At 42.0% G+C, this 15,094-nt stretch overlaps 3 protein-coding genes across 6 annotated transcripts in view; 2 read left to right on the top strand and 1 right to left on the bottom strand.

The window, feature by feature from the left end:
• Positions 1 to 318: 318 nt before the first annotated feature.
• LOC311344840 (uncharacterized protein) lies at positions 319 to 2,530 on the top strand (the record flags this gene model as incomplete). The annotated part of the gene is made up of 4 exons (XM_084469172.1): positions 319 to 427; positions 640 to 825; positions 1,878 to 1,994; positions 2,310 to 2,530. The coding sequence occupies 4 exons, from the start codon at positions 319 to 321 to the stop codon at positions 2,528 to 2,530; spliced, it is 633 nt and encodes a 210-aa protein (XP_084325298.1).
• A 1,175-nt stretch (positions 2,531 to 3,705) lies between these two features.
• atox1 (antioxidant 1 copper chaperone) lies at positions 3,706 to 9,419 on the bottom strand. 3 transcript variants are annotated; one of them, XM_084469315.1, is made up of 4 exons: positions 9,206 to 9,419; positions 8,558 to 8,636; positions 4,977 to 5,121; positions 3,706 to 4,633 (listed from the first exon to the last, which is right to left on the bottom strand). In XM_084469315.1, the coding sequence occupies exons 1-3, from the start codon at positions 9,209 to 9,211 to the stop codon at positions 4,997 to 4,999; spliced, it is 210 nt and encodes a 69-aa protein (XP_084325441.1). In that variant the 5' UTR covers positions 9,212 to 9,419; the 3' UTR covers positions 3,706 to 4,633; positions 4,977 to 4,996. The 3 variants fall into 3 exon arrangements, with proteins under 3 accessions (XP_084325441.1, XP_084325439.1, XP_084325440.1); XM_084469313.1 differs by lacking the exon at positions 9,206 to 9,419 and adding an exon at positions 8,999 to 9,076; XM_084469314.1 differs by lacking the exon at positions 9,206 to 9,419 and adding an exon at positions 8,856 to 8,989.
• Positions 9,420 to 10,481: 1,062 nt separating this feature from the next.
• The window catches only part of slc36a1 (solute carrier family 36 member 1), a 25,185-nt gene continuing 20,572 nt past the window's right edge, over positions 10,482 to 15,094 (top strand). The window contains exons 1-5 of one of the 2 annotated variants that reach the window (XM_084469869.1): positions 10,482 to 10,658; positions 11,696 to 11,835; positions 12,294 to 12,411; positions 13,214 to 13,304; positions 14,569 to 14,657. In XM_084469869.1, coding sequence (XP_084325995.1) covers positions 11,802 to 11,835; positions 12,294 to 12,411; positions 13,214 to 13,304; positions 14,569 to 14,657 — 332 coding nt within the window. In that variant the 5' untranslated portion in view covers positions 10,482 to 10,658; positions 11,696 to 11,801. Of the gene's footprint in view, positions 10,659 to 11,695; positions 11,836 to 12,260; positions 12,412 to 13,213; positions 13,305 to 14,568; positions 14,658 to 15,094 lie in introns of both variants that reach the window. The other variant, XM_084469868.1, reaches the window with a different exon arrangement.

Raw genomic sequence — 15,094 nt, 5'->3', positions numbered from 1 at the left:
TCTGCTAATAAACACTGGGAATTACCCACGAGTACCTGGGATTTTTGGTGGACACTGGTACCTGCCAAGTACAACCACAGTCTCTTACTGTGGACACTGGGAGCTGCACAATACAACCATAGTCTTCTTCTGGTGGACAATGTGAGCTGCCCAGTAAAACTAAGTGTTCTACTGGGGACCTTAATAGTGACTTTATTAATCAGTACCTTTCTCTGAGGCACATTGATGTTAAAGTCAGAGAGAGGAGAGCAAGGCATTATTCTCATTTTTATACTGGATTTTTGTCACAGCCCAGGATAAAACCAGCAACCTTCTGGAATGACAGCACTCGGTGGTAGAGAAGGATTGGATCCACCCGTATCCAGGAGGATCTACACTCAGCAAGGACACCAAACCAACGCGCTGGAGGAAGAGACAATAACACAGAGTGAGAGGGGGAGAGAGAGAGAGAGAGAGAGAGAGAGAGAGAGAGAGAGAGAGAGAGAGAGAGAGAGAGAGAGAAAGAAAGTGTGTGTGTTGGTCAATGTATTGCTCTGTAACAAGCTTTGTCAGTTGATGCTTTGTTTCATGTGCGTGTGTGTGTGTGTGTGTGTGTGTGTGTGTGTGTGTGTGTGTGTGTGTGTGTGTGTGTGTGTGAAGGGAGGATGCATGCAGCGGGGCTGCTGCTGTCCATCCTGCTGTCGGTGGAATTCGTACTTAACATCGTCAGTCTGTGCTCCTCCAAGTGGCTGGTGGTGGAACAGAACGGAGCGAGCCAGGGACTGTTCACCGTGTGCGACCTTCACAACGGGCTCTCCGCCTGCTACAAACTGCCACCCTGGGTGGGTAAGACCCAGCACTTTTATACTTCACACTACTAGTGCCTTGGCTAGGAACATCTCATCTAGCTAGTTCAGAGATTGGATAATACATATTCATCCCACAATGTTGATGTCACAGCAGTAAAATTACAGGAAAGTCTGAAAATTGGTGAGCAGCAGCATCAAAGTTAAAATAGTTTGAGGGTAGCCCAGGGTAGCGACAACGCCAGCTTCAATGCTCAACCCCATCGAGAAAACATTGGCAACACATACAGGCCATGCAGACACTAGAAGCTCATTATGTGTCGTGCCTTTAGAGGCCCAGTGAAGGACTCTTGTTTCTTTCCTGGGAAAGGAGACTTGAGCAGATCTGTTTCCCGATGCACACTCATTGGGAGTGTGCATCAGAAAAGATTAATAACTTTACTTCAAAATGGCAGACCAGTTTCTACTCTGTCTGGCTATTATCCATCCTGGAGCGATCTAAAATCGATTAGTTCATTAGCTGCACAACCTCTCACTCTTGCTGTCTGGAGTTCAAAGTTCAGAGGTTCCTGCTACAAATAAGGACACTTATTTGTCCAAAGCAGGTTTGGACCTTTATTGTGTGATCCTAAAAGAGGGCTTGACCCGCAGAGGGAAGATGCAAATCAGATAATATTTACATGAATGTGATCCCTGTTATTAAAAATTGGGCTTTGTTTGGTTTTGTTAACTTTTTTGCCTCTGTGGCTTCAACACTAGATTGTCTTGAAGGGTTTCACAGATACGACCACACTACCTGACAATCAAACCATGCAGGAGAAACCTTGAGGAAACCTTGACCAGGCACTTTTGAGAGGGATCCCTCCAGCAGCATTTAGCTTTTTAATATTTTAGATATGATAGTACTTCAGTGATCCCAAATAGAAATTGTGGGTGCACAATAACAATAAAACTACAACGATATACAGAAAAGGGATTCATTCATTCATTCATCACTGCTACAGTGCAATTGTAGTGTATCAATGATATATACATGTCAGACTTGTGATGGCTGTCAACATGGCTATCAACCTGAGTCTCTGTGGTCTGCAGGGGCCTACAGTCTGAGCTGGATGTTCCTGGCAGGCTCTTGTGTCCTGTCCTTCGCTGCCCTCCTCTCCTTTAGGCTCAGAGGTCCTGCTGTTGTCCTGCTGTTCAACATCTCCTCAGGTAGGCCCTACCATCCCTCTGCTACTCGACATCACCTCAGGTAGGAGACATCAGGTAGCTACTTGACATCACCTCAGATAGGAGACATCAGGTAGCCGCTCAACATCTCAGTTAGGAGACATCATGTAGCTAGTCAACCTCTACTCATAGCAGACATCAGAGAGCTAGCTACATAGTGCACCACACTTAATAGGCATAGTTCACTATAAAATAAGTCTGCATCCACCCATCCATCCAACTAGCAATCCATCTATACATCCATCTACCATCCACCCCTCTATTAATCTCATATTCCATTCCATCCAATCCCTCCAGCCACACTGTGTGTTGCTGCTCTGATCGTGTTCTTGGTGTCATTGGAGGAGCAACTTCCAAAACTGCTGAAGTACGTGGGTTGGACCTTCTACATCTGCTGTGGGAACCTCCTGTACACAGTGGTACTGTCTGTGGCCCTGGGTCTTTTCCATGGAGCCTCCATCCAGGTTGAACCAGAACACACGTGGGCGGGGGTGGACCTGCCAGTTATGGCGACCTGACGGTTGAACCAAGAGAGACGTCTGATAAATAACTGCAAATATGGCATATTTTAATGAAGTTGTGTGACATATTTGCATGTAAAATTTGTTGGGGATGTTTGGGTTGAAAGTTATTGGATAGTGGCTAGTGAGCTGATCTAATCTACTGTCAGAGAACATCACGTCACACCACTAAGACTTGGTGTTGTAATCCCAAAATGCAGATTTAAAGACAGCTACAGAGATAAAAATACATTAAATGGAAGTTTTGCTGAAGTAGGAATTTACATTGTTCAAAAAAAGTTACATTCTTTGTTCCATGTAATCATGTTGATAAAATTGTAGCTCTACAGTTGTACAGCTGCATCTATAAATACAATCAAACTGACTTTATTTATTTATCAACCAAAAAAATCAGCTAATAATGAATATAATATTATTAAGATGCTCAATTGTGAGAGCCTGTTATGTCTTCAAACCTTATAGCCTAAGCAAGACAAATCAAAACAGAAAAATATTGTGTTGAATCCAACAGCATCATCTTGCGAGCTGGAATTGTTGAGGTATAATAAAATGTTGTTTAATAACTGTAATAATCTAGTTTTCTTAAATGTATTAGTATGGCAGAAAGATTTCAGGCCAAAGGGCACAATGATAGGACATTTATTTACCAAATGAATTATCAGAGTTGCTGGCATTAAATGTTCATTATGAACATTTTTGTGTTGAATCCATTATGAACAGTCTGGTTTTAGCAAGGCCAAAGTCCATTACCAGATGGTGTAGGTAAGATTTGAGAGTTGTAAAGAGACAGAGAGAGCAATATTCAGAAAATAAGCAACCAAAACACCCTTGTTGTATTTTGACTAACTTAAACTGTAGATTAAGGATTAAGTATAATTCAATACAATCATTAAATTGTTGGAACACTATAATAAAAACATTCTAATAGTTTTTTTAAAAAGCAGCACTGTTCTTGAAACATATTCAAAATATTTTATATATAGCTGTATTCAAGATCTAAATACACATTTGCAAATAAGTATATATTTGTTCATATTATACTCTGCTATTTATTGTGATAAATGGTAGAGCTTGAAAACCAAGCATTGCATTGTTATCGGTAACGGTCAATGTAATGTGCATGACTAAATGACACAAACTGTCTAGAATAAAAAAAAACTATGACAACAGTGTTTTAGCAGCTTCAATGTTTTTATTTACCCTGTGTATAATCAACATTCCCAGTAAAAGAAACACATACATAAAACACAATATAAATATTGTGATTGATGATTCAGTTTCCAAACTAATTACCAAAAAAACTCAAAAGCTGATTACATTAAGGGCTTCAGGTTGTACTGAAAGAACAGTTATAGTTAAGTTATCAGTTGGTTATAACCTTGCTTTCGGAGGGGTGGTGTGTGGCTTAATCACACCTGTTGTGTGTAGTTTAAGTACAGCTGCTATTGTTCAGCCAGAGCAGGTCCTAGAGGCCCCTAGGCCCCAAGACATTTCACCAGGGCCCTCTAAGGGTCAATTTCCAGGATGCAATTTTAAACCAACTGTGCCCCTTACCCCATTGATTCCTTCATTTGGATTCACATTGTTTGTTTGGTGAAGTCCCCCGGATTTCAATCCATCCTTAATAATTACTTGACAGTGTTTACATATAAACCACTAGACATGGCAGAAAGAGGCGTTGTATTAGAGATATTTGATAATTCACGTGATTGGGACTAATCTGAGGCATTGGGTTTTAGGCAGGTTGGGATCCATTTAATAATGAGGAAACTGAAGTTGGGCCGTTTCCTAGAAATACAATACAAATGCTCTTACCTTAACTCTTACCTCATTTTCTACCAGAGATTATCTATGATCATGAAACTATATCTGTGTTAACCAGCCACAGTCATCCAGAGTTACATATATTTGTAATATTAAGTGTCTTCTCTTTTGTTGAAAGAGATAGGGTAAGTTTGTGAACAATAAAACCTCTTTAACTGCCAATTCAATCGGTGGGATTAGTTTGGTTAAGATCCTACTGGAATATATTAGGACTATTGATGAATGCCTCCTGGGTCATCTGACAAGAAGACTGAACCTCCTTCTGCCGCAATCCACCTGGAACACACACACACACACACACACACACACACACACACACACACACACACACACACACACACACACACACACACACACACACACACACACACACACACACACACACACACACACACACAGAGTATGGTTGAAATTAAATACATGACAACATTTTCAAAATACCTAATTAAACAAACTAGACAAATCTTCGCTAAGCAGTCCAACTTGTGTTTTCCTGGTACTGGTCACTTAATTGTGACATGCAATCCCGTGTGTTCAGGAGTGTGTCAATTCCCAATGTTAGAAAGCACTCTGAATTGCCTTGGGTTTGAAGGCTTTTATTTGAATAAGCTTGCCCCACCTGTTGCAGAAGTCAGGATTTCATTTAGCGCCGTTGTATTTGACCTCCTTCCCACATTTCTTCAGCGTGTCGGTCAGAAAGTCCACATCCCTCTCAGACTCAATCCAGACCAATCTCTTGGGAAGGTCGATCTCAAACTTCACCTCTGGAGCGACACAGAAGGTAGGAACCAAACACATTATTACACACCTGCTATGAACGCCACATGAGTAATCACCTAAACAGGTGTACTGTGGCCACTAGATGAAGGTGGTGCTTGTTTAAACATGAATTGACTGTGAATTGAGTTGAGTATAAAACTAAAATTAAAAGCCTAAACACATTTAACTACATAGTGTGGCACCAAGCTTATCGCAGGGTTTCCCACACATAGATGCTTCTTGGGATGGGTTAGGAAAAGAAAAAGACACAGTCAATGTGTGTAATGAAGAAAAACATATTTTTAGGACATGTCGGCCGGAAAAATATTTTATTTAATATTAGAGCATGATCACGGGAAAGTACAGGCAGCAAAGTTACAGTCAGACCATGGGTGAACAAGATCTTTATAGGGAAACTTTTGCATTGTGGGTAGTTAATACAAAAGGTAACAAAGATGAGTGGGATTGACCATCGTGGAAAAGTTTAGGATTGGTCATGGCTGAAGTCAGCCATGGTGAGAGAGGCCAAGTTAAACTGCAATACACCATGGGGGAAGTGGGTATGACTGCCAGTATCAGGGCGAGGTTGCAAGACAGTAAAAAGAATCGACACAACAAATAATTCAGTCCATTGGCATAGCCTTAATATCAATTTGTGGCTACAGTTGGAATGCAAATGCCAACAACCCTCAGTCAGAGAGAGGAAGGGAGGTATCTTTAGGTCCAAGGAGAATGTAAAAACTTTGTACTAGTAATTATATAAACAAGGTTTACATAATATGTTTATAATTAGTAATGTAATAATAATAATATATATTATAGTTATGATTAATATTTCCACGACAGTGTGTGTTACACCCATACAGAGCACCAATGGCCCCACCATTTTTAACCAGCTTTTTTTTGTAGAGCTAGTGGGATACGTACACTTAAGACACTGATTTGAATGAAGTATCTCCAGTAAAAGTAGGTTTAAGTTAGGCTATTGTTTAGAGTAGGGTACTTTATATTTTGCCTATTGTGTAGAACTATTGACCAAGCAAAGATTCTTTAAAGAAGTGCTGCTGCCCGGCGGATTGGAACCCCGGACTCCTGGCCAATGATAAACCATAATGATAAGCTGCCACCACAAGTAGAATCGAATACTCTTGGAAACTACTTGTTACCGCTAATTCATTAGAATGAAATGACATAATGTTAGGGGTGTAATGATACACTCATTCGTACCAAAATTTTTCAGTACAGGTCTAACGGTTCGATGCACGTTTCATTTCGGTACGTACCAGGGGAAAAAATTGAATAAGGTTTTTATTGATTATCACACACCTTGTCTTGTCCTGATGTTTTGTGTTGAGGACCACAATGGAAATGGAAAGTCCTGGACTTTATTGTGCTTTTATCCTCAATTGTATTTGATGTCTTTTGTGTAAGGCATTTGTAAAATCAAAATCCAATTGTATAATAAAAATAAAATAATAAAAACTGCTCTACCGAAAACATACCGAACCGTGACTTAAAAACCGATGTACGTACCGAATTGTGACTTTTGTGTATCGTTACACCCCTACATAATGTGAATAGTAACGTCAATAAAACTTGAATACATTAACTCATCCGTGAACATGATTTCACGTTGGATGGATTTTTACCAGCAATGTGACCAAGACAACTCCCCTGTTCCCAGGCTACTGAACGACGTCATCAAACTACGTCTTTTGTTATTGTTTTTATTGAGAGATCCCTAGAGGCAGACATTATATATTACATCTGTGAAAAAATATTCAAACTTCTCCAAGACATTATTAAAATTACAAGTTGACATAATGTATAAAAGGTAAGAAGCATGTACATGGAGTTTATGTAGGTCTTGGGAATAAGGCCAGAGGATTGAGTGTGTTACTCAAAAGGCACATGAACAATGGTTTTAGTGTTAAACACAGAGGCAACCTCTGCAAAAGAAAAGATAAACTAGCTGGCTTGCTTTCAGATTGTTGTCCACCAATGTTGAATAACTTGGATCATTTGGCCCGAATAAGACGCACAGAAGTCATGAGACATGTTTGGAAGCAGGGCTGGTAGAAATGAATTCAAAATAGCTCTATTGCAATGGAAAATAAACATTGACAGTAAATATTTTACAATAAAATGTTTTTTTTCCAGTAAAGGAAAAAGAACAAATGTCGGACTAATATAAAAATAATGACGTAAAAAAATAAAATAAATAGTCAATGGTAAAGTTCTATAAACCTGTAGAAAGTGATATATAAAATTGCAGGGATGTAGGCCAACGAACCAAGGAAGAATTTGAATAGGCTATAGAGGTATGGAAAAAAGGTAAATATAAATCGCCAGGAGGTATTAAAAATGTAAACTGAACTGTTGTGCCCCCCAGGAGGCACCTGTGAACGCACTCTGCTATCCAGCCCATCAGTCCTCATATGGACATTACTTATTACCCTCGCAGTCCAGTTATGCACACTTATATGGCCACCTGTTTGCATGTACAGTTTGAAACCAGCTAGAACTAGAATGTTTGAGAAGACACACTGATACTCTCACACATGCGCTTGTTCACCTTGTTGGTCACACGTAGGAGATAGATAGACTCTAGGGACAGCCAGTCAGTGGAAGCACAACTTTACTTTTTTACTTTTTTATTGTTACTTTGTATTACTTTTTTACTTTTCTTATAATAAGCATAAAACAAATTAGATTTATTGGAATAAAACTACCTGACTACGTGTTGTAGTAGGCAATTACTACCCCCATTTCGGACTCTGTGCTTTCGTGGGTGACCCAGGAGGGGTACACCCCGCCGCGCGGACCCGCTCTCCCGGTCGTCTAAAGGTGAGGAGCGCATAATACAAAGGGTTGGTGTGGTTTGTGTTGCAGTATTGTTGTTGATGCTGCGGGGAGTGGTCCGATAGTTTAAGAGGTTGGGTTCACTCGATCTGTTCGTGGTGCGGAGAGGTGCCGGGGCGGATTGTCACCCCCGGTGGAGTTGATCAAAGTGTGCCAGCGTAAAATTAGAATATATCCTTGAGGGATCGACTGAGAGGAGCGCGCCTGTAGGACTGGGGTCTCGACACGACAGAGCTAGACTAGACCGAGGGCATCCGACGAGGGGTGGACAGGCATGACTCAGGTCCCGAAGCCTATCGGGGGAAGAGGGCGGGGTCGTGCGCTTAACAACTTCACGACGGTGAGGGGTGATTTCGACCCACCTAGGGCCCGACTTCCTCGGGGTGGTGGTGCGCGGGGTGCTTGGGGTAGACAAACAGAAGGGTCTACGCCACGGGGACCGCGGCGGAGTGGTCGGCTATATGGAAGAAGTAGCCGCCACAGTGACAGCTCTCAACAGAACAGAACTGTACGCGGTCCATTTTAAATGTACAGATGTCATATTGTGCAGTTGTGTATGTTGAATGCAGTAGAACTGACCGTCTCCCAGTTTGTTGAGGATGCGAGTGACCGCCCCGGAGCACCCCTCACACGTCATGGCCACCTCAAACTCGTGTTTCTGGAAAGCAAAGTCTTCTGTAAGGTTACATCATCTACCTTCTACGACTTCATTGCACATGAGTCTGATCAATCTAAATAAAAAGGCCTTCATCTGGTCTCCAAAAACAATCATAAATAAACACATTAATCCAACAAGGAATACTTCAGTTAAAAATGCTCTGCTCAGGAATTACGATTCAAAAGAGTAAATTAAGAGTACAAAAATATGTAAATTTACATTTTGGTGAGAAATCTCGTGATGCGTTGCTTTTACCAAAAACATAAATACCCTGTCACTGATCATAACCAAACCAATCCTCCGTATTCTCTAAACTGCACCATTCCTTACTTAAAGTCTAAATATCACCCAGAAAGGCCTACTTTTTCCACACCGTTGGGTTGACTAGAAGAATGGGCTTTCATGAGATATTTTCTGTCCCCACATCTTAACAAACAGAACAAATCAGACATGCATTATAAAAATGAGATGCTATAGCTACACTAAATACAGCTATGTGCTCATAGGCGGAAGCCTAACCTGGCTCATATCGAAACACTGGAAGGTGGCAGTGCGTAGACGTAGCTTACCGTCATGTTTCAAGTAGCAGAGCTGAGCAATACACCGGCAGACGATTATCGAAGTAAATGTAATTTCACAAGACTTGTGAATGAGTAGAGAGGGATCGAGGAGTCACTGCCGAGTGGAAGTGGACTGACGATGCGTAAACGATTATGACGAGGATCTTTGTTTTATAACACAATACCAACCGGACGGATTTCTCTTGAACAAAACCTCCCCGAGGATCACTATCTGGCATGTAGGCGCTCAATAAGGGGGCGACTGTGTTTTTCGTAGGCGGAATCCGGAAAAAGTCCCGCCTCAAGCGCTAGGATTGGACAAGCAGCCTGTCAGTCAAACTCGCACGCTGACTCCTAACCCTAACCCTAACCTTAACCCTAACCCTAACCATAACCATAACCCTATCAGAAAAATGCGTTTGACTAACGTTAGTTTAATATACATTATGATTTAAATTACCTACCCTGCGGTCACGTCACGGATTTTAGCCTTTTTGGATTGGATCAGGGATTTAAACCAACATGATTGGATAATCTCCGGCTATCCCCTCATTAATATTCCTGATTCTTCCGGATTCAGCCTACGAAAAACACATTCGCAAGGGGGAGCGCTATCTGGAGAGTACACTCGCTAAGGCCCACTATCTGGCAACTGTTCCTCTTATGGCACAATTATATTAGTTCTCATATAGTATTTTTTTTTTTACAACCGTGCATATTAAAATACAATTTAAAAAAGAACCAACAAATAGGTATTGCGAGTAGAATTCCTACAAAATTAATATGTATGTATGCATGTATGTTCGGTGCAACTGGGCGGTCTTTGACGTAATTTTACGCGCTGCAGGAAGCGTACATTTCTTCAAAAAATAAAACCCATACATTTGAAGACAACCGTTGTTATTATACAAATAAATACACATGCTGTGGGAACGTAAAGTGTATGAAGTGACAATGAAGCATGAATAATTAACACGCACTTGTCACGGACTGAAAAGCTCACTTAAACTGCTGTAGGGTTGAAAAAGGTGTATAGAATATACAGGGAAGTGTTTAATTCAAAGCAGTTCAGTCAAGTTTAAACTCAAATTATTTGAAATAGTGGCTAAATCGTCATATACCAGACTTTGGTATCCCAGATAATTTAAACAGTAAACAGTGAACACTATCGGTGTCTGCTGTCGCCATTGAACTATTTAGATTTCCATGGCAACGGAACAGTTAGTCACCTGACCAGTATCGCGCGCCTCGCCTCTAGGAGTCACGTGACCAAACTCCACGGCCCTTGGTGCAGGAAATAGCCTGTAGTCTTTGTAGACAGACAAACTGGAGATAGGTGTACACTGTCTTTGCATAAGCCGACAGACAGGAACAAATGTGCACACCACTGAATCAAAGCGACACTTCATCTTAATTACAATATTTTAAACTGTTCAGCCTGAAGAAAACAGATGATGTTAAGGTAGGCTTTTCTTTTTACCAAAATGTATCCGGGGCTGTTTACAAAACAAATTACAGTATCATGATCTGAGCTAACTTAATGGTTTAGGATTCTAACTTGGCTGAATATGGTTTACACACTATAAACACATGGATATACTGCTGTAATAAACATTGGAAATAACAACAACAACATGGCGCTACCACCGTTTAGTGGTCGTATTGTGACCCATCCCTTTCGGTTTTCAAGCTGATATGTTTAGAAGCCTCGAAATCAATGTTTTTTCAGCATTTCGTCGATACGTTTCTCTGTCGTTACTAAGTAGTAGGAGCTGGGGGGACGTAGAGAGTTAACAGGTTCTTAGGCAGTCTAGATTGGAGGATGCATGCAATTGGTTAATCTGTCTGTTTCTAAAATAACTGGTTTACCCTTTTCGCTGTTTGTCTGTGTATCTTTGTGTGCCTACACGCGGTCTGCCATCAGGGATAACCTCCCTGAAGGGAAATGTTTGCACAAATACTTTTTTGTGGAAAATGGCTTTGGATGGTCTTGTGGTTTCCTTAACCTTTACAAGAGCAAAGTTCAGGGATCATTATATTGACCTGATCGCTGGAGAGATAACAGTATGTTATGCTGCGGCGCAGGGGCACAATCTAATTACACACAGACAAAACGATAAATGCGATAGATTTCGACTTCCATGTCATGTATTATAGGTGTTTGTGTTGTCCAAACGTTAGGATCTGGTCCCAAGGCTACCCTGGTTGAGCTGCATCTCTATGGCCTATACCGTATTCACTTATCTAAAGACTGTCATGGGATGAAACACACTTTTTAAAAATGGTTGTGGTGTGTATTAGATGTTTGAGTAAGGGATCACTAAAAGTACATATGTATTGACATGTGTATATGTATATACTGTATAAATAGTAGATGTAAATGTATACAATATACACGTGTATGTATGTATGTATGTATTCAATGAATTTATGATTTGTATGCACGTATGTTTTAAGACTTATATATGATTATAGATGACATTTGATTTTACTTCCAAGTTGGACGGTGTTGACACGTGCGTCCGTCTAAGATCCGGGAGTCAGCTTCCACTCAGCACCCTCCTGACCCCACACTCCTCAGCACCCACTGCCCGTCCGGCTCAACATGTACTCCACCGAGACTGAACACAAGCGCGAAGGTAGCGTGCATCAACCGCATCCAACATCCCAACATAGTGGAGAAAGTGTTTGTTTGTTCCAGTGAGAGGCTGCTACAAGGAGAGCTCTGGTATTCTCCTTTTGTCAGACAGTATGGCTAGGTACTTAGCTGACCTTACTTCTCATCTCTTTGCACCTCTAATTTTTTTTCCTCTCCTGTCTTTCCCCCCGCCTCTTCTCATTCCTCTCCTCCATCCTCCCATACATTCTCCTGCTCCTCCTATGCCTCTCCTCCTCACCCCACCTCCTCTCAATTACTCTCTTACACCTCTTCCCTAATTCTCATCTTCTCCACTATCTCCTCCTCCTCTCCTTTCCCTCTCCCTCTCCTGCCTCCTCCTCTCTCCCACCTCCTCTCTCTTCATATTTTCCCCTCTCCTACCTGCTTCTTCTCACCTTACTCCAGCCTCACATCCTCCTCCTCCTTCTCCTCTTCTAGGTCCCAGTCTGCTTTCCAGCCCCTCCGAAGCAAACCACCTCCACCCCAGTCCGGTTCCTCCTGGACCCTCGAGGTCCCAGCGTCAGTATGAGCGCATCGGAGAACCCACCGGAACCACGTAAGACTTCACTCTTCTCTTCCCTCACGCTCCCTCTCCTTCTCCCCCTCACTCTCCCTCTCCGCCCCACCTCTGTTTTTCCCTCACATACTCCTTCTCTCTCGCACAGTCCATCTCCATATCCCTCCACACACACTCCCTCTGTCCATCCAAATGGCTCCTCCCGAATAAGATAGATGGATAGACCTAGGAACCCACCCAGTTGACTGTACCAACTAGTAGGCTGATCCATCGATCACACATATGGGGGACACTGAACAACAACATCATGCCTGGAGGGAAAATATGGTGTGTTCCAGATGCCTCGGACACCCACAGCAAGACCATGCAGTGCATAAATTGGTGACCGGAATAAAGAAGGAATGTAACAAGTGTGTAAGAGCATTTAAAATCGACATTGGAATGACCAACGTGGTACAAATACAAAGAAAATAAATCTCTTCACGGACGCATTTTTGTTGAGAGCGTCATCACTGAGCTCGGTCTACTCTCAGAATTCCGAGGGGGCCGACCAAAAGTCAAAAAATGCTGCAAGAAAGCTGGGAGATTTCCCCACTTGGAACTCGGAAGGCTGGTGTCCGAGGCATCTGGAACGCACCAATAGAGGCCTAATTTTTTCGCTTGCTGCGGATAGTACTCAAGTCTATTTGGGATGCAAAATTTTAAAACATTTTGCTGTGCTTTTGGCTTAACGGCTAATCAATCACACCTGGTGGTAAAATGAACATGAACATATGTTTTGTTGTCTGTTTCTGAGCTGAGAAGGTCAGACGTAACACCCTGGCATCCATGGGTTCTCCAGGTTTTTCCAGACCCTGATTCACCTGCTGAAGGGGAACATCGGCACCGGCCTACTGGGTCTGCCCCTGGCTGTGAAGAACGCCGGCCTGGTGGTAAGCAGCAACACAAAGGCGTTGATGCCAAATACTGATCCTTATTGTGAATGCACCTTCCAGATAGTGGTCCCTATTAAGAACCTAGATAACCCTTTATACTAGCGTCATATGTCATTCATAAGCCTTGAGTTAATGATGGAGATAATATTTAGTGAGAGTCAACCTGCCAGATAGTATACTTATTGTAGGATGAGCAGTGTTGGTTCAAAGTCACAAGTTTGAATCACTGACTGGGCTTTTGTGGTTGTGCTTGTGTCAGTGTTTTGCATGCTTGTGGGTTGCTTGAGCAAGATTGTCCAAGAATGTCAAAGCGTGTTTGGTCCATTTGAATTTAACCATTGAGCGTTTGACCTCTGGTTCGATTGCAATCAGGGATTTTGGTCCGTATCCAAATCAATCCTGGTTCTGTTCGGTTTAGGTGTGAACATGATCTGACCCAGCTATTGGACAGAAACCAAAACAAACAATGCTTTGTGGTTTGATTGTACACCTTTGCCGCATCTCAAAATTATAAACATATTCAGCCAGGTATACTTGAACTTTTCCTAGACTCAAATGACGCGAGACGTGGTGCTATCTCACAGCAAACAATGTGCCGTCTTCTCAGGTGCTCATACTCTTCCCTTTCTTTAGTTATTTTAACAAAACAAAGCAAAGCAAACAAAGCAAAATGAATAAGTCGAAGACCACACAAAGTTGTTGTTGCTCCATTATTATTGGATTATCGGATGTTCTGCCCAATAGACAAAAAAAACCTGTTCAACAATGTCACATGTGTTTTAAATGTTGTGATTTTCTTGACAAAGTGTGTGAACACTAACTGTGTAAACACTAACTGAACCAAATAAAAAAGTACAAAGTAGCACCTATATAGGCACGGTTATAGGCAGGGAGTGATCCAGCACAGAGGTCATTAGATAACCACCTGGTGCAGGTCAGGTGTTGTCTTACAGTCTCTATAAGTTAATGCTTGGGGTTATTGGTCACAAGCTAACACCAGCTGCCACCAGTCAGGGGTTGGAGCTGTCAGACCGTATCGCCAGCTGAGTGTTCACTCTCGTGCCGTCAGGAATCTGGTTAATGGTTAACCTGTTGTCAGTTTGCTGGAGTCAACGGTGAACCTGCTTTTCTAGCTTATCATCATCCCATTTCCAAGTTTGTTGTTTCAACAGAGAGGGATGGATGGAGTTTAAAAACCTGTTGTTTGTGTCTATCTTTCTATCCCCACCATCTCTTCCCTCCCCCCCCTCTCTCTCTCTAGCTGGGTCCAGTCAGTCTGCTGTGTATGGGCATCGTAGCAATCCACTGTATGAGGCTGCTAGTCAAGTGCTCCCACCATCTTAGTGAGAGGTAAGCTTTCAGCTCCTCATGTGAGGGGACTCTGGGCCCGCTAGCTGAGGCAAGAGGATGAGGCCCCTGTCTCTGGCAGTGGGAGCAACTTTTCGGAGGACTGTTACTTTAGTAGTTAATGCGTGATGTGTGCATGATGGAACCCTTGTTGACATTGCACCTATTCCTAAACATAACACTCTCTAATTCATAAACTCTATTTTCTCCAACTTCGTACCTAATATTGAATTAACCAGCCATAACCTAATACCTAAACTTAACCATCTCTTACCTACTACCTAATACACTTAACTAACTTTAACCTACTGCCTAAATGAAGCTAAACCATTACTTAGAAGACACTTCCTGTTTAAACGTCTATTTGTGAAGGCTCACCTCAGCTTTGAGAACTAGTTTAGTTTTTGACTTACTGTACACTTCTTTCTATAGTTGTACTG

The sequence above is a fragment of the Micromesistius poutassou genome (assembly GCF_964030765.1).
Source record: "Micromesistius poutassou genome assembly, chromosome: 6".
In the NCBI taxonomy this organism is placed as follows: domain Eukaryota; kingdom Metazoa; phylum Chordata; class Actinopteri; order Gadiformes; family Gadidae; genus Micromesistius; species Micromesistius poutassou.
This window is presented reverse-complemented; position numbering and strand designations above follow the sequence as displayed.

What these genes read in the sequence shown, in the direction of transcription:
- atox1 (XM_084469314.1), bottom strand. Translation starts at nt 8,921, where the DNA reads ATGATCAGTGACAGGGTATTTATGTTTTTGGTAAAAGCAACGCATCAC. An exon ending in ACGAGATTTCTCACCAAAAT is followed by an intron (nt 8,637 to 8,855) that starts GTAAATTTACAT and finishes TTTGCTTTCCAG; the next exon opens with AAACACGAGTTTGAGGTGGC. An exon ending in CCTCAACAAACTGGGAGACG is followed by an intron (nt 5,122 to 8,557) that starts GTCAGTTCTACT and finishes GTGTCGCTCCAG; the next exon opens with AGGTGAAGTTTGAGATCGAC.